The following is a 22,816-nucleotide window of genomic DNA, read 5'->3' on the forward strand; positions in this document are numbered from 1 at the left end:
GCGTATTTTTCAACCGATTTGGATAAATTTGGATTCATTGGAAAGGTCCAAAATCCAAAATGGGTTAAAAATCCCGAAAACCAAAATCTTGAAAGTTAAAACCCTCAAAGCAAAGTCCCGAATAAAGCAAAATTATAAAAGCCAAAACTTCAAAGAGTATAAATCCTGAATGAACCAATATCCTGAAATTCAAAATCTGAAATGGACTAAGATCCCGAAAGTAAATTCTGAAAGCCAAAATCCCGTAGTACATAAATCGTGAATGGACCAAAATCCTAAAAATCCAAAATCGTTAAAAGTTAATCAGTTCTAGAAGGCGTATTTTTCAACCGATTTGGATACATTTGGATTCATTGGAAAGGTTTTGGAAGTCGGAAAGCTAAAATTTTGAAAGCCATGGACCAAAATCCAAAATGGGTTAAAAATCCCGAAAACCAAAATCCTGAAAGTTAAAACCCTGAAAGCAAAGTCCCGAAGGCAAAATTCTAAAAGCTAAAATCTCAAAGAGTATAAATCCAGAATGAACCAATATCCTGAAATCTAGAATCTGAAATAGAAATCTAGAATCTCAAAATCCCGAAGTGCATAAATCCTGAATGGACCAAAATCCTGAAACTTAAAATCTTGAAAGCAAAAATCCTTAAAAGCATAAATCTTGAACAGACCATAATCCTGAAATCAAAATTCTGAAGTGAACTAAAATTCTGAAAACGAAAATTCCCAAAGCCAAAATTCTGAAGAGAATAAATCCTGAATGGACCAAAAATTCTGAAATTCAAAATCTGAAATGAACTGAAATCCCGAAAGCAAAATTCTTAAAGTCAAAATCATGAAACTAAAAATCCCAAAAGCCAAGATTTCGAAGAGCAAAAATTGCGAATGGACCAAAATCCTGAAATCCAAAATCGTTAAAAGCATAAATTCTGAATGAACCATAATCCTGAAATCCAAAATCTGAAGCGAATAAAATTTCTGAAAACGAAAATCCCCAAAACCAAAATTCTGAAGAGAATAAATCCTGAATGAACTAAAAATTCTGAAATCCAAAATCTGAAATGGACCGAAATCCCGAAACCAAAATACTTAAAGTCAAAATCTTAAAACTGAAAATTCCAAAGCCAAGTTTGCGAAGAGCAAAAATTACGAATGGACCAAAATCCTGAATGTCAAAATCCTGAAGAGAATAAGTCCTGAATGTACCAAAATCCTGGAATCCAAAATCTGAAATGGACCGAAATTCCCAAAAACAAAATCCTGACAGCCAAAATCTCGAAAGCGAAAATCCTGAAAGCCAAAATCTCGAATGGGCTACAATCCAAAAAAAAAAACCAAATCCCAAAACACAAAATCCCGCACAATAAAATTTTGGATTATTCAAGATTCTGAGAATATTTTTTTTCTTCTATAAAAATTTATTGTTTCTAATTATTAATCTTTATATCGGAATACAAAAAATTGTCCCTGTAAATTCACATAAAGGAATAATTTTGAAGTTCACTAGAAAAATTCTTCGGTTTTTTTTTCATATTGTAGCTAATTTTTTTGAAAAGGAATTGATTTGTTATTAAAATATTTTTTTCCAATTTTATTAACAATTTATATTTTTCTAATAATAAATTTGCAAAATTCTAGAAAAAATTGTAAGCTTCATTTAGTTGGAGAGAAGTTCCTTTCTTGAAAATTTTTCAAGATTTAAAAAAAAAAAATTATTTTGAAGTGAGAAACAAGATTTACATTTAAATCAGAGCTTTTGAATTTTATTTTTCTAGTGAGAAATTAAAAAAAAATCTAAATAAAGGTAAACTTACGAAATCTTGCCCAAACTATGATTCGTGAGGAAGTCAAACTCTTTCCGACTTGCTAGAGCTGACTTCACATGCATTGGCTGAATCGGTAAATCGTCCATCACATTTGCAGCACTTCTCCTCAAGATATCCTCCAGAAAAATCTTCAGAGCCACTTGCAGAGCATCTAAAAAAAAGATTAATTTAGCTATTGACTCTCCCACTGATTTATTAAAATATGAATTATTTACCTTTAACATCTTCAGTCTTTTTTCTTATATTACTCCCAAGAATTTCCTCAAGATTCCACAGAACCGTCTTATTTGCTTTGGTGGAATCACAGAACATCCTTGACTTCTCAGATCGTCCAGAAATCTCTTCTACATCAATAATTTCCTCCTCTTCATTCGCTGGAATTTTTCTAATTGGGCTATGATTCTCAGAGATCCATTTGGATATTTCGGCGCTGGTTGTTGTGGTATCTTCAGAGAATTTCTCCCATTTAATCTCTTCCTTGAGGAAAGCTTTGAGATTCTTACTGGACTCACGGCAAATTGAGGGAATGTAGAAATGCTTCCGGGCAAATATTACAATTTCTTTAGTTGACCACATTGGTAAATCTCTCAATTTTGCATGTTTACGCAGTAGTAGATTAATGAATTTCGCTCGAAACCACTACAAAAAAAATACAAGAATCTTAAGATACTCAAAAAAAAACTAAAAAGTCAGTAAATTTTGACGTTTGAATTTAAAGCTCGTTTCAGAGATCCCAATTTTCATGTCATTTGCAAAAGGGCATTTATTTGCCAACGAAGATATAGAAAAAAATGTTACAGGGCAAGTGTACCAAATTTCGGACAGCTTAATATCGGACACAATTATGTTTTTCAAAGCCCATAAATATTTAGTTTTATTGCTAAAGGTGGTATAATGCTATAGAAACCAAAAAGCCAACATTTCTACAAACGAGATGCTGTGAAGTCCTGAAAAAATTCCCAAACAGCTAGAAACTTTGTGTCCGATTGCATACAAATAATGTCAACATGGTAATTAATTAAAATTTTAAAATGTATTGAAATCGTATTAGAGAAAACAATAACAATAAACTACACGATAATGCTCAACGCACAATAACTTTTGTTTGCAAATATGTTTTCAAAGTTTCCTATGAGAGAAAACGAGATAACTAGATCTCTGTTTCATTCATTCTCATTGAAATGTCAAAAACATGTTTACAAAACAAAAGTTATTGTGCGTTGGACATAAGGCTCTAAAAATGCTACAAATACTCCTGACAACAGAGAAACAAAAAATCAATTCGTAAGGTAACTGTACTAAACTTCGGCCAGATTGAAATTTCGGCCACTTCTTTTGTTCATCAAATTTCCATGAATTTTTAGTTTTTGAACACGCTAGAGATTAATAATAATAATAATGCTGGAACAATATTCCATGAAGGAACAAGGCCTTCCCGCAAAGGGATTTCTAGACATGCATTATTATTTTTTCTTGTACAGGATGAGGTTGTCAATCCCATGCAAGTGCAGTGAAGCTCCTGGATGCAATTCGAACACCTTTAACGCCAGAAAAATTCCTGGTGACCTAAAGGAGATTCGAACCCGGGACACTAGCATTATAGAGCGAGTGCTCTACCACTTGACCCATTATTGAGTGCCTCCCGAATGGATCTCGAAAAGTCGAAATTCCGAAAAGGTCGTCAAAATCCCAGAAATGTCAAATCCCGAAAAGGTCTTAATTCCAAAATGGTTCAAAATCCCGAAAGCCAGAATCCGAAAAAGTCAAAATCTAGAATGGATCTCAGAAGATCCTAAAGTGTCGAAATTTCGAATGAGTCTTATTCCCATTCTTATTCTTATTCTTATTTAAATTTATGCAAATGTCATTTAGTGTACTGCGTAAATACATTCTGAAAATTTTGTCAAAAAGATGTTCAATTAGACATTATCAACACTGACAAACTTATACAAATTCTTTGTCAAAGGTTTGTCAAATTTGGAAATGACAAATAAAAAAATAAGGCATTTAGAGGTATTGGAGCAGGATGTCTTCTATGGCAAAAATGTAGTGCTATGTGGAATCTATTGTGTGCTGAAGAGAGTACATTAATATTTAGTTTAGTTTAGTTTATATGATTTTTCAAAAGTTGCTTTCATATGCCATTTTTGAGAAATTTTAGTTACATTTTGTTTTTCTGACACCAAGGTTTGTTTTTTAAATATCACATCATTTTCAAGTTGAAGCACAACTACTTACCTTTCCAACGGATGTACATTTATTAAGTTCTGTACATTAGAACCGGAGGAATAATTTATAATATGAGACAAAACAACAAAAACAAACAAAAAAATTAATTAAAGAAAATTGTGACGTATAGGAGCAAAACCAAGAACAGGGGTGGAATGATAATTTTTCAACACTATCGAATCGATAGTATCGATAAATCTATATCTGTTAGATTAAGTGAATATCGACTTTTAACGGATTATTGGACCAATCAGTGCAACATTCTTTAAAGAATGAGACATAAATAAACAACTGTATTAGTTGCAGGAAGAGCAGTTATTATTTCAAATTTTCAGAATCGACAGTCGATAGTATCGAAAATAAGTTATCATATCACCCCAGATTCTTGATCAGGAGACTCGTCGACTCTACCAAACGTACCATGTGAGATCTGTGTGCCAAGAATCGTGTTGCATAGTGTTTTAAGTCCAACAGAGTGGGATAGAATTATGAAAATCTTTTGAGAAAGAAAGGGAAATTTCGATTTCATGAAAATTTTATCGATCTAAGAGGTGTGCCGGAGGCATAAAAATTGATTTTCATGGACGGTCGTCCCGTCCGGAGTACAAACGCTTCTATAGACAGCACAGAAAGAGATATCGACAAGTGGTCTATAATTCAACCCCTATCGCATCGAAAAATCTATTTTCGAAATTTAGATTTCGAATATTTCAAAAACTAGACGATGCTTTTTCTTTATATTTTAGTATGTTGTAGCTGAAATTGAGACCTTTCCAACAGTTGGTCGCACTTCTCCCTCGATGTTTCCTGACTTGAGTCGCGGATTTTCGCGGAGTGCGAATTTTTTGTGGGTTTTCGCGGGGCGCGTATTTTTTCGCGGATTTTTGTGGGACGCGATTTTTCGCGAATTTTCGCGGGTCGTATATTTTTTCGCGGCTTTTCGTGGGGCGCGCATCTTTTCGTAGATTTTCGCGTGTCACGAATTTTTTCGCGGATTTTCGCGGGTCGTGTGTTTTTTGCGGATTTTTTCTGAGCACGTATTTTTCGTGGGTAATGAATAACTTCGCGGGTTCTCACGGGTCGCTGACAGAGGTTCTAAACAGATGTAAAGTTGAGTCCTTTATCTCACATAGTTTCCGAGATAATCGACTTTAATGATTTTCAGACACTTTTATGCATTTCTCATCCAATTTTCCTCATTAATAACGATATGTTTCATACACTTTAAGAATTATTAAACGAAATTTGCATTATTTATGTATAAATATCGTTCGGGTTTGCCACAATCCAAATTTGCAATGAAGGAATCGCACCTCTATAAGCTAATTTAGGCGTTTTTTTTCTTAAATTTCTAATCACATTCTGTTGTTTCTGATCTTTTTCAGTATTTTTATTTTAGAGAATCTTGACATATCGTGTAAAAAAGAGATCTCGTCCCGTATCATGGGTCCAAAATCGACGCATAAAGTACAGGAAAGCTTGAATGTAATATAATAACAGCTAACGGAGAAGGAAAATGAAATTTTCATATGAATTTTCAAAAGAAAAAAGATGATGAGACTTTGTGCAGAAATTGATAATGGATAAAAATCTAAACAAAATGAAGTCAGAAATAAATGATTGAGTATTCTTTTAATATAATCATTTAGAACTTTTTAATTGCCACATCTTTTTTTTTCAATATGGCCAGAACAATTTTATAAATTCCTGTCACATATCTGGTGCCAATTTCCTTTTTCCATGCTTATTTTCATGTGATCCTTAAGCTTTGTATCCCTTGTTATATCAGAGATCGTTTTTTCCCAAATATTTCACTTTGAGATTAACGTAACACTTTTAGGAGGAACCGTTTGTAGACTTTGCAGAGATCCATGAGAGCACAATAATGTTGATAAAAAGAAAACACATTCGGTAGATAAATTTTGGAATAAATTTTAAATGACAATAAAATGTTGCTCTACACGGAGTCAATAGAACCATAGTGTAACCTATAGTGGTGGAATGAGGGTTGTGCGAGCTGGCACTAAGAGATGACGCCAGTTTGAATCATTCAAACTTGTTCAAAAATTAACGACTTTGTGGCTATCGTACGGCCCCCACTTAAAATAGTTTTGTATATTTTTCTCTGTCGCTCCTATTAGAGAAACCCATTAGACTATCTCAGTATTTTTCATGCCACGCACACAGTGAAACATCATCTGCGCGCGACACTTTTTCTCGCGCTCACTCCAGAGAGTTCACTGGAGTGAGCGAAGAGAGGAGAAAAACACTTCAGGCGCATGCGCAGTTCACACGCTCAACACACACACTGAAATTCTGAAGAGTGTGCATTGCCAGTAAAGGCAGACAACGCTATGAATGCTATGATTCGCAATGTGTAGCAGTAAAACATGATACAATTTGCTTTTCAAAAATAAATAAAATAAATTATTAGTAATTATATGCGATTTCTTTTATATTATTATCAACTATTATATAAACACTGTAATAATAGATCGTATAGTTTCGTAAAATATTTCATAGTAAAAATTTCTGTACTGCAACTTATTTGAAAATTCTTGGTTTGTTGCCACTCATTAGCGACAAATTCTTTTTCCACTATATTAAAAAACATTTATTGTGTACTAGGTGAATATTTTTGTAGATTGCAATGAATAACAAAGACATTGAAGAGAGCAAAACAATTGTCTAATTTTAAACAGTATTTTTCTTAGTTTACGTGGCATTTTTTGTATTATTAGAATTTTTTCATTAACAAGTTATGAAAAGAAAACAAAATTATAAAAATTTTAAGCAAAGTAGATATGTAGGCGCCTACACACAAGTGACAGCAACACGACACTCACGGCCTAAATCTTCACGACACGAAAACATCCAAAATCCCAATGCAATTAAAAAAAAACAGTTTAGACATGTAATGCTTCACAAATTAAAACCATAGAAACGGTTTATATTTTGGAGATGCTATGCTCTATGCTCATACCGAATACTCTTACAAAAGCTCCATTTATTTTTCCTTTACTTTTCATTCCCTTATTTTGCGCTGTGACAATTGCTAAATTTATTTTGTTTATGTAAAGCAGACCTGTGCCGGTTAAAAGTAGTGTAGTTGCGGAAATTTTGTGTTGATAGTTCTAATGAAAATTGCACCAAAATTTGCGCCAAATAGACATAATAGAAAGAAAAACTTTAATAAAAATAAATTGTGTTCTTTATATCTTTGTCGGAAGACGGATAGCTGTCCACTAAACAACCTTTTACTTGAATCTTGCGAAAATATGAAGAAATTTAAAGTAAATCATTTCAAATGGCAAGCTTCCTAAACCGCGCGCAATTTAACTCGAGGTAGAGATAGAAACACAAATAACGCACTTGATAAACGTTTGGCGGCGGTGCAGTTGCAAAATATCTCTGAAATGCGACAAAATATTTTCTTCTCTAATTTTTGCTTATTAGCTCGTCTTGCGCCTTCTCGAAATACGTACTTTTGCATTCCTTATTAATCAAAGCAGTGCCAGTGTTGTACAAAAGGGTTTTTCTTAAACTATCCTGAATTTTGAGATACCTAAGAAGAATATGAGCCTTCCAGTTCAAAATTTCTTCCTAATGTTTTTGTTGTAATATCAACAATTATTCACAATTAATCCAAATAAGGGAAAGTGGTCTGCCTTTGAATGCGGCAGCCTTTGAATGCTTCAATTTTTCTCTTATTTCCCGAAGCTGAAATTCCATTTTGTTAATCGAGGTTAATAGAAAATAGTTAATAGTATTAGTTGTAGTGCACAAAATAGAATTTTTGCTTTGAGAAATATGAGAAAAATTGACTTTCCTCTAACTGCAATCAAAAAAGGATTTTTAGTGAAAACGACTTAACTTTTAAGGAATTAAGCAATTTTCACATTAAAAACCTCTCATTTTCTCTACGTATTTTCGCGACATTTCAAAGAATCCCAACTGGCACCACCAAATTCACTTCGGCTTTTATTTTAGCTCAGAGCTCAGTAGAGTCTAAGGCCCCGGATACACTTAACCTCAATTAAAGTGTGTAATAGTTTTAACTCCGGGTAAAACATATTTTTTTATGTAAGGTACGTTATGCCCAACGCACAATAACTTTTGTTTAGTAAACTTGTTTTTGACATTTCAATGAGGGTGAGTGAGATCTAAATCTAGTCATCTCGCTCATTCTCATGGGAAATTTTGAAAACATGTTTAAAAACAAAAGTTATTGTGCGCTGGTCATTAGGATGAAGAAAAATAAGTGCAGAAACCAGGTTCTTGTGTGCCAGATGTAAAAAAAAAATTTGATATTGAGACATGATTTCTACGATGCCCGGAAAAGTGGATGAAGAGACTGCTGCAGGAGCTTCATCATACAAAAAATAGGTTTTAGAGGATGTACTGAATGTAGTGTCTTTCATCCCGGAGAAGATCAAACAAGGCGTCCAGGTGTAGCGGTAGTTAAAATTTTCCAATCTACCGCAAAATATTTGTGGCTAAGGAACTCTCCACTTTAAATAAGAAAACACAACCTGCCTGAGGGATAAGGATCTACTGGTGTTCGTTTCTCACAGAGACATCTTAGAAACTTGAGGGTAGGGAAGACTGGGGTAAAAAGTCACAAGTCGAAAATTTCATAATTCAATATCTTCCAAGATAAAAGAGATAGCGGCTTCAAATTTTTTCCTTAGATAGCTTCCATGGACCTTCTTCAATGTCGTAAGTTTCTTAGAATTCGAACAGGGGATTTAGAAAATAAAAAATATTGAAATTTTTAGGCCTGTTTTTGAAATATTTTTATTCCAAGAGATATCAATTTTTACCTACTTAATTTCCAAAATTGATGCACTGGCGAATATTTCCTAAATGATTTGGATTCCCTGAGTACGAATCCACTATCCGTTTTAGCTTTTTCCAAATATTCTTCTCTCCAGAAATATTTTTCTTAAAAATGACCACTTGGGGTAAAAAGTATCAAAAGGTATGGGGCAGAAAGTAACAAAAACCGAAGCAATTCCTGATGTCTCACGGCGAAAAGAAACGTCATTCATTGCCATGTGTCGCCGCTTGTTGTTTATTTTGCATGGGTCAAACAATTTGCAGTTTTATTGGAATAATACTCATGAATCACAGAACTGTGATTCGTTACCTCATTCCCCTTAGCCCATCAACCATCGATGTTCTCTGAATTACTCCCCGATTGAGAAGTTTTGCCTGGTTCTCCACTTGATCATCGTGCTCATTTTTTTGTGAGACACAGAAGCAATTGAACAGCCCGGATACCCCATGGAACCTAAAAAGATTGCGATGACACGTTGAGAATCTGCATTCCTCCGTTTATAGGCATCAACTATATTATATAGCACTACTGAATGGACACACATAGTTAAATTATGCCACTCAATGAAAAAAACTCTATTTTGCGCTAGCACTTCTTCCTTTTTCTAATTTGTTTTTATTTTGAACTTAAGTGACGTTTACTCGGCAACTCTTCGGCAGATTTCGTCAAATGCATCTCGCCCAATTCGCCATTTTCGCCTTTTCAGAATGGTTAAATAGAATTTTCTTGCCAAAAAAAGCCTTTGGAAAATAACTTTAAAAATGCTTTTCTCGTTCAGATAGGAAAAACTCTGTTGCACAAAGGTGTAGAGAAATAAACATCCTATGAAAATATGTCATCTAGGCATTTTTTAATGTTATGGGAGCCCGTAATAAAGGGCCAAAATGTGATAATTTTACCCCATGCCTGATACTATTTGCTCCAGCATTTTTGAGAATGGTCACAAAATCACCTTTTAGAAATCGGCTCAATAAACGTATTTCCTTACAAAATAGAGGAAAAATTACTTCCACAAAGTTGTAGAGCGGTAAATTTCCTATAAAACTGTGCTAATTAGAAATTTCTGAAGCGCTTGAGTAGCTTTTAAAAAAATAAAATATCCGTTTTGTGACTTTTTACCCCAGTCTCCCCTACCCTGTCCGTATTCAACAATAGGAGATTTCGGAAGTCGTCGGGAAGTTATTATCACTCACACAGAAAAAAATATTTTGTAAAAATGTTCGTATATGTTTGTAAATTTCTATAAGGGAGTTACGAAATGCTCGTAAATCGTATAACCCACAAACAAGTTCGTAAAAGTTTATACTTTTTGCACAAACATTGTTCGTAACATGATCATTTGACGAACATTTTTTGCACTTTTACTAACATTTGTTCGTAAATGTTCGTAAGCACACAAACAATGTTCGTAAAGGAGAATGGTCAAATCCGGTTCCAGAATCGCCATGAACGAGACCTATGTCATTGGATAGACATTAGTATAGGTAACAATTTTTGTTCTGAGACCAATGTTCTAAACCATGGAGGAACAGTTCTAGAACATAAAAACTATTTCTTAGAAGGATGAAGTAGCGTTGGTTGATCTTCATACAAAAATGAGAATAGGCTCATTTTGAAGAAATTTATATAAGGTTAACCCTCTAACGTCTAGCTTTTAAATACGCAAAATAATGTGGTGTGATATTATTTTCTAGACAAATTTCGGTTCAGTAAACTCAAAAATACCATCCGTTCTTCATTATCTCTTTTAGTTTAGGCGAAAAATGCGAAAATATGAAAAAATTTTGAAACTCTTCTTGCTTCTAAAATTCATATTCGTACTTTTTTCAAATGTTTTAAATAAAATACATAAAGTAGAACGATATATCTTTCAGTAAAAAATAAATTTATTTTAGTCAGATTACTTTTAAACAGGTTTTTTTCTTGATTTTGGAAATTAGATTTTTTCCACAAAAAAATCCTACTTTTTCTCTGACCTGTCACACAAAACTTTGGATAGCAACTAAACGAACAGTCAAAATTAAGTCAAACCTTGAATATATGTTAGCAAGACTATTATAGAGAATTCTATATCAATTTCGAATAAATTAAACCTTTATTGTCGCTGTAAATGCGATTTTTTGGGGCTACCCTGAAGTGACACTTAACCGTTAGAGGGTTAAGAAAAATGTCGGGACCCAGAACGGTAAACGCTGGGAGTCCTTGTTAAAAAAGGTCTTTATCCTTCCGAAATGTTTTGATTACGAATTATACAACAACAAACTGCTAAAGTTTTTTTTCCCCTAAAGGTCTAAAGCCCTTCGGCTTATTATGACCAAGAACCATTTCTAAAAAAAAAAAAAACTGAGATGCTAAATAAATAAATAACAAATACCAAACACGATGAATAAATTCCAATTTGTCTCCTTATAAAATTGACTCACACACATTAGAGACTGTCTCTAACTGCTAAAGTGATCTTGATGAAATTCGGTATAGGGTCAATGTATGACTTAAACTTTTTATTCATACATACCGCTCCCTCACTCCACCACCCATTCTGATAGCCCACATATAAAATGGGGGCCCTTTACCTCATAACTCCCTTCTAAGAGGAGTTAGAAAGTTGAAATTTTACAAGGGAACAAAGCTTATAGAAGACTTTTCAGCCATGCATGTTTACCCTCTCCTCCATTCTGAGAAGAAATATAGTTGATTTGAAAAATAATGAAAAAATGAATAACTAATCACGTTAAAAATAATTTTCTAGATTTTATATGCATTTATAGACATCTAGTCGAATTACAGCTTTCTGCCTCCTCTTAGAAAGGTGTTATAAAATAAACTGGTTTAATTTTGTCTGAGGGCTACCAGAAAGGGGAACAGAGGGGAGATTGGTATGCATAAAAGTCTTTCATAAGCTTTGTTCCCATGCCGAATTTTAGCTTTCTATCTTTTCTCATGAAGAAGATGTAGATCAATGTGCTCACATTTTGTATGAGACCTACCAGAACGAAGGGCGGAGAGAGGGGGTGGTGTGAACAAATAAAAAGTTTAAGTCATACACTGGCCCTATACCGAACTTCATAAAGATCACTTTAGTAGTTTTTGCGTAATTCGTTGTCAAAACAGCGATTTTTCGGATTTTTTTTACAAGGACTCCCAGTGTTTATCGTCCTGGGTCCCGGCAATTTTTCAATGTCATATCAGTACCTACAAAATACGCATACTCTCGTTTTATCAAACGGTACAGAATGCGCTAAAAATTACGCACAACTTATTCGTAAAACGGTTAAGAATGCGCCTAAAAACACGCACAGCTCGATCATAAAACGGTACATGCACTTAAAATCATGCGCAGTTCAATAAAAAAAAACGGGAAATGCGTTCAAAATCACACACAGCTCGATCATAAAACGGTAAATGCGCTTGAAATCACGCACAGATCAATTACAATATGCTTAAGATTGAGCATCAAAAAGCGCATTTTTAAACTTTTTATGATTCACCTGCTCGTGATTTAAAACGCATTTATGATTAAGCGGTGCGTGATATTAAGCGCATTTACCGTTTTTATGATTCAGCAGTGCGTGATTTTAAGCACATTCTTACCCGTTTTCGTGCTGTGCGCGTTTTGGGCACTCTATGATGAAATCTGCGTTTTCTGCCAATGTTGTCTGATATAACAACTTATTTAAGAAATATTAATCATCAGTCGTTAAAAGAATATCGAGTACATTTTCATAAATGTTTCAAGGTCATTAGTACAGTAAGTATGGACGAAATATCTTTCTGAACAATGTCGAAAACATATCTGACAATGAAAACTATCGTAAAAGTAGTTTTCGAGATAATCCAAAAAACAACATATTTTTTAAAAATAAGTTTTTGAGGGGTGGGGGAAAAATGAAGGTCATATTTAAATTCCCAAGGTTAACTTATGGGGGTTTCATTCACCTGAAGACCCAAAGTCGCTATTTCCAACCATCTGGCTTCTAGAGCCAAAATAAAGATTTTCTACCATTGAATTTGTCGTACCCAAATTAGCTCAGATTCAAAGTTTTATATGGAGCGAACGCTGCACGGTTCGAGACCTTCCCGTGATAATAACTTCCCGGCAACTTCCGAAATCTCCTATTGTGGAATACGGACAGGGTACCCTCAAGTTTCTAAGATGTCTCTGTGAGAAACGAACACCAGTAGATCCTTGTCCCTCAGGCAGGTTGTGTTTTCTTATCTAAAGTGGAGAGTTCCTTAGCCACAAATATTTTGCGGTAGATTGGAAAATTTTAACTACCGCTACACCTGGACGCCTTGTTTGATCTTCTCTGGGATGAAAGACACTACATTCAGTACATCCTCTAAAACCTATTTTTTGTATGATGAAGCTCCTGCGGCAGTCTCTTCATCCACTTTTCCGGGCATCGTCGAAATCATGTCTCAATATCAAATTTTTTTTTTACATCTGGCACACAAGAACCTGGTTTCTGCACTTATTTTTCTTCATCCTAACGTACCTTACATCTAAAAAATATGTTTTACCCGGAGTTAAAACAATTACGCACTTTAAATGAGGTTATGTGTCACTCAACGCGCAAATGCTGCAGCTTCCCAGTGACATTTTCAGTGTATATAACGTTACCGTCCGGATAGAACGGTCACTTCCAATCTGATCTAATCATTTATTTTAATTATAATTACGTCAAGCCGTCTGTCGGCTTAAGCCGTAAGTGTATTCAGTAAGATTTAAATGTTTATAGTTTATATCCTATAATATTTGCGTTTTAAATCGCGGGAATTATAGTAGGATTATTTCATGATTTTCTAATGGGATTTTTGTAATTTTTTAGTTGGGAAGATTGCATTAGCCATCCGAAAAATTCTCCAGTTCTCAAATCAGCATAAGAACCGTCCCAATTAAAAAATGACAAGAAATCCCATTAGAAAATCGCAGAATAAGCCTACTATGATTACCAGAATTAAAAACACAAATAATAGAATATTAACATTCAAATGTTAATATTTATAATATTCGTGTTTTTAATTATGACATTCATAGTGGGCTTGTTCAGAGATAATGAGATCTCTATGATCTTTTAGTTGGGAGGATACCCATGGCGATCCGAGAACTTTTGGAGATCTCAAATCACCATGAGAACCTCCCCAACTAAAAGATCATAAAGATCTCATTATAGAACCTCAGAACGAGCCTACTATGACTTCCACAATTGAAAACACAAATATTATAGAATATTAACATTTGAATGTTAATACTCTGTAACTGAAAGTGGAACATATCAAATGTTCAAAAGCATACGATATACGATATCGTCGGCTCCGATGAAGACTATGGTAAGTCTACTTACAGTAGTATAAAAAGATGGTATCATTGGATGCAGAAACCTTAGATCTACATTCCCACAAAATTTTATATTGATCAAGATATTCCTGGAAAAGTTACAAGAAAAAAACTGAAAATCAGCCTGCTCGATTATCGAGTTTTTAGCCCACAATTTTACTGTAAATAACTTAAAAGTAGCGTTAAATAGAAGGTATTCAATGCGTAAGTATGATACAATAGTTTCGAATTTAAAAGTGTGGGTCCGTTGGAAAGGTCATTTAATTTTTATTATTACAAAAAACTTCGTAAAACCACTCCTTCAGGGTGTAAAATTAGATTTTCTTTAAAATTTACCAAAAAAAATGGTCTTAAAGTGAGATTTTAAAAATTTTTATAAAATAAACTAAACAAAACATTAAAAATTCATTGACGCCAGACGATAGGCAACATTTATGACTACAATTTTGTTCATCTAATACATCGCGCTCGGATCACTCTAAATGCCTCATTTGTTGGTTTTTGTCATTATCTAAAATTATGAAGTAGGGTAAAGGCTCGTTAATTGGGACAGTCTGCTTTTAAACACCGATGATGTTCCAAGTTTGAAGTGCGATATTTTCAATACTAATTGACCATTTTTGTTACTAACTTTTCAAAAGGGTTGTTTAGAAACTTGGAAAGAGTTTATTGTCTTTTTTTTACTAAAATTAGTCTTGATACGTTTAAAAATGACTTGATACATAGAGGTGAAATTGACTTTAATTTTGGACAACTTGATTATTACTTTTGAGAACTTGGCTCTAAATTTGGGCAGCTAATCCGCCTTAACAGGATGCCCATTGTTCTTCATTTCATGAACCAATTTTACCAAGTCCTCTTTCTGTTCATGTAAGGGGAACGTATAATGTCACAAGAAGCCCGGAAACTTTCCATATCATTCATTAAATTGAGTTGACTTCGATACTCCAAGTATGTGCGCATTCGCTCATTTAGTGACCTTTCCGGGAGCTTTTCAAGGCTTTTCTCACTACATCTCGTTCGTAGAGATGTTCCTTTGTTTCTCCAGGCATTTGTCCATCCTAGTCATCACAAAAGCTAAAACTTCACGAAATTTCGAGAGAAAAACACCTGTGCAAAATAAGGAGTATCACCTCACTTGTGAATGTCTTAGAAAATTTCCCATTTTTCACACGAAAAATCTAATTTACAAAGCATATCTCACTTCAGATCAAATGCAAAAATCATCATTAACGTGAATCAACACAATATTCAATGAATATTCAATAATATCACTCAATAAAAGCGAAGATACTTTGTTAGTACTTCACCAAAACTAAATGAGACTGAAGTAAACACAAATTTCTGTCATATTTATTGTAAGCAATTGCTCACACTGAATTTTCAACAAAACAATTTCAACCCAAATCATATTCAAAATTTAACGTATTTTATGTTAAACTCTTCCAAAAAGAACAAATATTTAGATAGAATTCATTATTCATCAAATATTAGAATAAAAATCCACAATTTTAATCAAATAATTTTTAGTGTCCAATTTTATCCGCAAAGTATCCAAAATAGGAAACTGGACAAAATTAAGAGCCTTTACCCTACCTATTTTAGAGCAAATTTCATAAAAATTTTTGAAAAAATATTTTTTTATAACTAATGTAAATCATACATGAATGTTGTGATTTTTCTTTAAATCGATCGGGAAATCATTGACATGATTGTCATTTACATTCCCAGTGAACCCTCGTTAGAAAGCTCCCAATTTTTCTTTAAAGTAGTCAATTTTTGTTCCTATTTATTTCAATACATATAATACGATTTCTAGTAGAGGTTAATTTTAAATTAAAGTTTGATCTAAAGTCATTGAAATGTATTTATGAAATTTTTGCTGATATGTTTTCTACAAAACATAAAAAAAGCATTTCAAAATGAGTGTAGGGGTTTCTTCAAGCCGCTGAATGTTGATGAAAATTATGTTGATGGTCCTCTATCGATCTAAAGAAGAATCTTAACAACTTTAGGAAATCTTTAGGAAATTAGCTGTAAAATAGGTATTTCATATTTTTGGAAAATGACAAAAAACAATAAATTAGGCATTTAGAGTGATCCGAGCGCGATGTATTAGATGAACAAAATTGTAGTCATAAGTGTTGCCTATCGTCTGGTGTCAATGAATTTTTAATATTTGGTTTAGTTTATTTTATACGAATTTTTAAAACCTTACTTTAAGACAATTTTTTGATAATTCTAAGAGAAACTCTAATATTACACCCTGAAGGAGTGGTTTTACAAAGTATTTTGCAATAATCAAAATTGAAGCACGCCTAATGACCTTTCCAACGGATTCACACTTTTTAAATTCTGTTCACTAGAACTTGAGATATAACGGATATTGTAAGGCAAAACAGAAAAAAATATAAAAGTATTTATAAAAAAACATTGTCACGTGATGGAGCAAAACCGAGGTCAGATTCTTAATCAGGGGGCTTGACTCTATCAAATGTACCATGTGAGATCACCGTTAGTAAAAAAAAGTTGTAAATTTGTTGCATAGTGTTTTTTGTTTAACTACACACTGAATAGATAGATAGATAATTTTATTCTTCACATTACTTTGCGAGTGTTTTAGAGGATTCCACTTAATTCAATACCATATTTAAAACAACAATCAAAATATTGTTATTTGGAAAAAATTGATTTTTAGGATTTAGGTGGAAAAGACAAAAATTCTAAGGTTTCATAAAATCGATGGATTACATATTCTGCTCCCGTACTATAGAAAAGTTCGAGCACAATGCAAGAGAATTTCATTTCAGTGTGTGTTGAGCGCGTGAACTGCGCATGCGCCTGAAGTGTTTTTCTCCTCTCTTCGCTCACTCCAGTGAACTCTCTGGAGTGAGCGCGAGAAAAAGTGTCGCGCGCAGATGATGTTTCACTGTGTGCGTGGCATGAAAAATACTGAGATAGTCTAATGGGTTTCTCTAATAGGAGCGACAGAGAAAAATATACAAAACTATTTTAAGTGGGGGCCGTACGATAGCCACAAAGTCGTTAATTTTTGAACAAGTTTGAATGATTCAAACTGGCGTCATCTTTTAGTGCCAGCTCGGACCCTATCATTCCACCACTATAGATTACACTATGATAGAACAAAAAAAAATTCTTTCCTTGTTAGGTTTTGACTGTGATAAGCAATTGTGCAATCTGCAAAAAAATCCATACATTGCAGATAGACTTTTGAACAACGATGTTAGTTAGCACAATTGCATATTGTCTATTCTTTTAGGAAATGCTTTATTTTTAGTGTAAAAAATCTACTTTTTTCCACACTGAGAAAAAAAGAGGGTGCGATTAACTTTTTTTCGTCATAACTTTAACACTTTTTAGGTGTAAAAATATATAAACATTTTTTAATGTTAATTTTACACCTTTTTAAGGGTAAAATTAACATGAAATTTGTAACTTTAACCCATAATACACCTAAAAAGGGTAATATTTACACCGATTTCGGATCAATACTGCAGGGTAAAATTAACATTTCCGGAATCTTATTTTAACTTTTTCGGATTTCTCTCAGTGCAATTTCTTTGTAATAATAGACAGATTACTTGCTATTCTTTCGATATTTGTAATATAAAATAACTCATTTGGGGTTTGCTTTTTATTAAAATGTGATTGAAGTAAAAAAAAAGGTCTGATGAAAAGTCAAAAAGACTTACCTCTTTGCTGCATCTCGAAGCCCTGTGGAGTTCCCTGAAAGATTTCTCGGAGGGACTGATGAAGGCAAAACTCGAGAGCATTGCTGGGAATCGGGTCGAATCCGGACAAACCAGAGGAAGACGTCGAAGGAGGAATTCAACAGCTTCCCGGACAGTGCAGAAAGGGATTGAATTGAAGAGCTCTGTGAGGGCTTCCCTTCCAAAATTGTGATTCTTGGAGTAGCAGTGATCGAGAACGTGGGCAGATAAGTCCACTTGAGGAACAACTTCAATCAAATCTTGGCGGACTTTGAGCATGTTAGGAGGATCCATGGATTTAAGTTTTATAGGAGATCCTTGGTTATCCATTTCCTCTTCGATCTCCTCATTCCCTTCCATCCTATTGAGCCACAATTCTGCCACAGTTTCGCTTCCAAGTGTCTCCAAGCCCGTCTCCCTTTCATCCAGTTTGACTCTGTGTAAGATTTGAATGGGCTTCTGCCTCAGTTCCGGATGGAAGTGCAACTGAACGCGGATTGTAAATTCTCCCCAGCCGAAGCGAGAAACCTCAAATGGAGCCTTCAGGACATCTACGCAGTCATTCGGCTTGTAAGTAGGATGCAGGAAGAATCGAATCTTCTCCACGAGCTTCTCCAGCGGCTGCTGACTCCTCGCCTGGACATAAACCAGCCACTTGTGTGACACTAAGGAATTCAGTTTGTTCTCCCCAATGTATTTTGATGTATTCCCAACGACAATCAAGTGCTTCCCCTGATTCCTTCCTCGGGAAGAATTCAATCGAGTGATTTTGGAATCTTCCTCCTTATCTTTCATCGGAGCAGATTCCGGTACATCTTTTACTACTTTGTCATCCTTCTTCGTCTTTGACACAAGCTTGAGCAATGAGGCAGCGTCTTTAGCTGCTCTCCTGGCTGGCCGATCTGTTACCAACTCACTGTATTTCTTGAGAGTCTTCCCGACCAACTTCTTAATGGCCGGATGAAGGGAAATTTGATCTCTTTTGAGAGTTTCTTCTTCCAGATTATCCTCCCGGAATACTTTTGAGATCTCACCCTTTTTGTAGAAATGCGCCACAGCTGCATATTTTAGCTTTTCCAGCTGCTTCTTGGCTTCCTCCAGACGAGCCTCAATCTCAAACACTTCCTTTTCCCTATCTTCCAATTCTGTCTTGAACTCTCGTTTGATTATCTCTACGATTTTGGCGTTTTTCTCCTCCGGCGAGACTCTTGGTTTCTTTTCTGAGTTTTTGTGGTAGTCAGGATCGTGGTATTCCTCAATTTTGCGCTTCTGAGACATTTTTCCTCTCGGAAAACTCTCAAAATGTAAACAAAGTTTGAGGTTAGTTTCAGCCGAAAGATTTTCACTGAAGAATTCTGGGTGTTTTATGTCATTTTTCACGAATTTTCCACTTTATATTAATAGGGAGGACGAATGAGAAACTTATTTTATGTAAATTGAAATTTAATTTTCTTGTTTGTCATCGCTTTTAATTAATAATTATTGATATTTCTGTAAATTTGATGAAGAAAAAAAAACAACACAAAACAACGTGACGAATCAAATTGCACTACTTCCTGGAAGATGGCGACAGAATCAATAAACAACCCAGCTGCCCATGAGTATTCGCACAGTGGTTTGCAAAATTGTAGAAACAAAATAATTATAATTTCTAAAATCTGATTATTCGGATTTTTTGGATTCTAAAGTAGTTCTTCTACATTTTATTACTCAAAATCCACGGAGAGTGCAGTATATAATCCCTCGATTTTTTCATCCCCTAAATTTCCAGCTTCCACTCCCCGGAGACCACTTTCCTCAAAATAATCTCCGCGTTTCAGACGATTTCTGAAAAATGTCGTCATGCTGTTTGTCCGTCTGTCGCTAGCTCTGGAGGTCAAACGGTTCAAGATAGAGACTTGGAACTTTCAAGGGACCCCCCCCATATGTTGACCCAAGGATTAACATGCCTCTTATTTCCCCCCACCTTTCCCTTCATAATCAAAATCAAGTTTTTTAATCAAAATCAAGTCCGCTTATCAAAAACATAAGCAGACATTTGTACGAAAGTCCCGTTGAATCATTCCTAATAACCTCGATGGAAAGGTCTTTGAATTTCTGATGAAAACTAAACCTGTTCCAATTTGAAAGAGAAGATAAAGTTCAATATAACTAATTGAACTTTTACTTGATGATGTGTGATACGTGAACGATAACAATAAACAAAATCAATAATTAAGATACAAAATATTTTGAATTATTGTATTATGCCCAACGCACAATAACTTTTGTTTAGTAAACATGTTTTTGATATTACAATGAGAGTGAGTGAGATCTAGATCTAGTCATCTCGCTCTCACTCATAGGAAATTTTGAAAATATGTTTACAAACAAAAGTTATTGTGCGCTGGGCATTACAAAAAGGTAAACAACTTTTGTCAACTGTTGATCGGTTGATCGCGTTGATCGCTTAACGGGAAATGAACTTCCTGAACAACTTGAGCACCAGAAAATTAAATTTTAAACAACTTTTAACCGACTAACAGAAAATCAAGTTTGAATCAACTGTTATTCATTAATATATTATTATTATTTATTAATGCAGCGGCAAATTGCCATATACATATAAAAATCAGGTACATTATTAGAAGACTACAATTCAATAACAATTCTAGCTATACCTGTGTAGAAAAAATTGTCTAAATAGAAATAACAATTTGTACGTGATAATTAAATAAAAAAAAAGAAAATAAAGATATAATGTTACTTCTACTTATATATATATATATATCAGTGTCCTCCTTCACAAAGGTCTTCACTTCTTTCATCGGGTCAGCGTTAACGTTATGCGTGTGTGAAACTATATTTTTTTCGGAAAGAGATGTTAGGTCCTTGACAAACTCAGGACTTAAGTCGAGAGACGACTTAGTGGAAAATGATGGAAATGAAGTCTAACCATTATTTCGAATATAATTACGCTAAGCCGTCTCTCGGCTAATCCTCAAGTCTGACAAGGCCCTTACGGTCCATAGATTAGTACGCAATTCTGCTAACGTTTTAATTTTTGCAAGAGGCTGTGTAGATAATATCCCAGTTAGAATGGATTCTAGAATATTCCTCAAATTTATCTACAATTCGCACAGTGCCTGCCCCACTCATTCAAAAGATCTTGATAGCTAAATTAGTGTTAGAATATTTAAAACTCCAAGGAAACTGTTGATTAATTTATCAGATAATTAACTTTTAATCAATTGTCGATCGACTAATAGGTTATCAAATATGCTGACCAACTCGAAGATAATCAACTGTTTATCGCATGGCAGATAATCCAAAGTTGACCGACTAGCAGGTAGTCAGCGTCAGTTGCTGATCAACTAACAAAAGGCAATTTTTAATCAACCGTAGATCGACTAGCAGATGGTCAAAAGTTGACTATCAGGAAATCAACTGTTGATCGAGTAACAGAAATTCAACTGTTGATCGAGTAGCAGGTAGTCAATTGTTAATCAACTAACAAAAGGTCGATTTTTAATCAACTGTTGATCGACTCCTAGATGGTCAACAGTTGACTGACTAATAGGAAATCAACTGTTGATCGAGTATTAGAAAGTTAATTTTTAACCAACTGTTGATTGCGTATATTGATAAATCAACTTCTAAACAACTGTTGATCGACTAACAGAATATAAATTTTTAATAAACGCTTGGTTGGGAAGCAGGTAATCAATTATATTGATTAATAAATAATCAATTTTATTTTAATTACAAGAAAATAAACTTCTAATCAACTGTTGATCGCTTAACAGAAATTCAACTGTTGATCGACTAGCACAGGCAGTTAACTGTTGGCCAACTAACAGGTAATTTACTGATGATCGAGTAACCGAAAATTAATTGTTGATCACCTAACAGATAATCAACTTTTGATCGACTGTTGAACGAGTATCGCTTGAACTTCAGTTCAAGTTCTGAGCAACTTTTTATTGACTAACAAAAGATTATCTACTGTAAATCAACTAACAAATTTACAAATTTTGATTAACTGGCAATCAACTGACTTACCTTGTGTTATCTTGCGCGTTTTCCGCCGTCTTCAGGTGTCTTATCAGGATTCCAGACCGGGTTCTACCTGATAATCGTGATAATCTTTTTCTTCAGATTTTATCTTTGAGAGTTGTCTGTATAAGATATTCAACTTTTGTTTGCAATTTTTTTTTGGCTCAGGAAAAATTATCACATATTTTTTTGAAGGGAACCAATCCTTGTTCTGGAAATTTTCGTAGTCTGGTCTTACGTATGGTTGATTTACCAAATATTGTGCACTGGTAGTAGGTACTCGGTACCTCCAGGAGCTTTTAGTACTCCGTAGTACCATTCATTGTTTGTATTATGGAATCATTTCTGAGATTCTTTGTTTTTGATTTATTTATAAAATGGCGTCTACACACTAGAAGCAATTTTCATCAAAAATAAGGGTAAATGTACCAAATTTAGGCATAGTTGCATGCAGGCGCCAAAGTCTTATGTTTCAAATGTAATATTTTTAATACAAATTGAATTTATTTGTTACTTTTTTTATAAGGAGTGTTCCTTGGAACCTTGTAGGCAGTCCATCGTCTTTATTTTTTCTAAATTCACTCTTAATACATTCTAAGATGCATAAAAATGTAGACATTACATTTGTGGCCTATTTCGGCCACCTTCATTTCCACAATTCCTTGCTCTTCTGGAATTGTTCTAATTTTTTTTTTAGATCATATTGTTCGTCGAAGCGACAGTGTTGGCTTTTTTTCATTGTATTATTTCTAGTGTATGCAAAAACTAAAAATTCAATGAAATTCGAGGAACAAAAAATGTGGCCGAAATTACAAGCTGGCCG

General features: G+C 34.1%; 1 protein-coding gene across 1 annotated transcript; it reads right to left on the bottom strand.

Annotated features, from left to right (window-relative positions):
* Nucleotides 1-1,391: 1,391 nt before the first annotated feature.
* LOC129804740 (uncharacterized) lies at nt 1,392-19,515 on the bottom strand. The gene is made up of 3 exons (XM_055852302.1): nt 17,941-19,515; nt 2,036-2,459; nt 1,392-1,971 (listed from the first exon to the last, which is right to left on the bottom strand). The coding sequence occupies exons 1-3, from the start codon at nt 19,234-19,236 to the stop codon at nt 1,805-1,807; spliced, it is 1,887 nt and encodes a 628-aa protein (XP_055708277.1). The 5' UTR covers nt 19,237-19,515; the 3' UTR covers nt 1,392-1,804.
* Between the last annotated feature and the right edge of the window lie 3,301 nt (nt 19,516-22,816).

This window comes from Phlebotomus papatasi, chromosome 2, assembly GCF_024763615.1.
Source record: "Phlebotomus papatasi isolate M1 chromosome 2, Ppap_2.1, whole genome shotgun sequence".
NCBI classification, from domain to species: Eukaryota; Metazoa; Arthropoda; class Insecta; order Diptera; family Psychodidae; genus Phlebotomus; species Phlebotomus papatasi.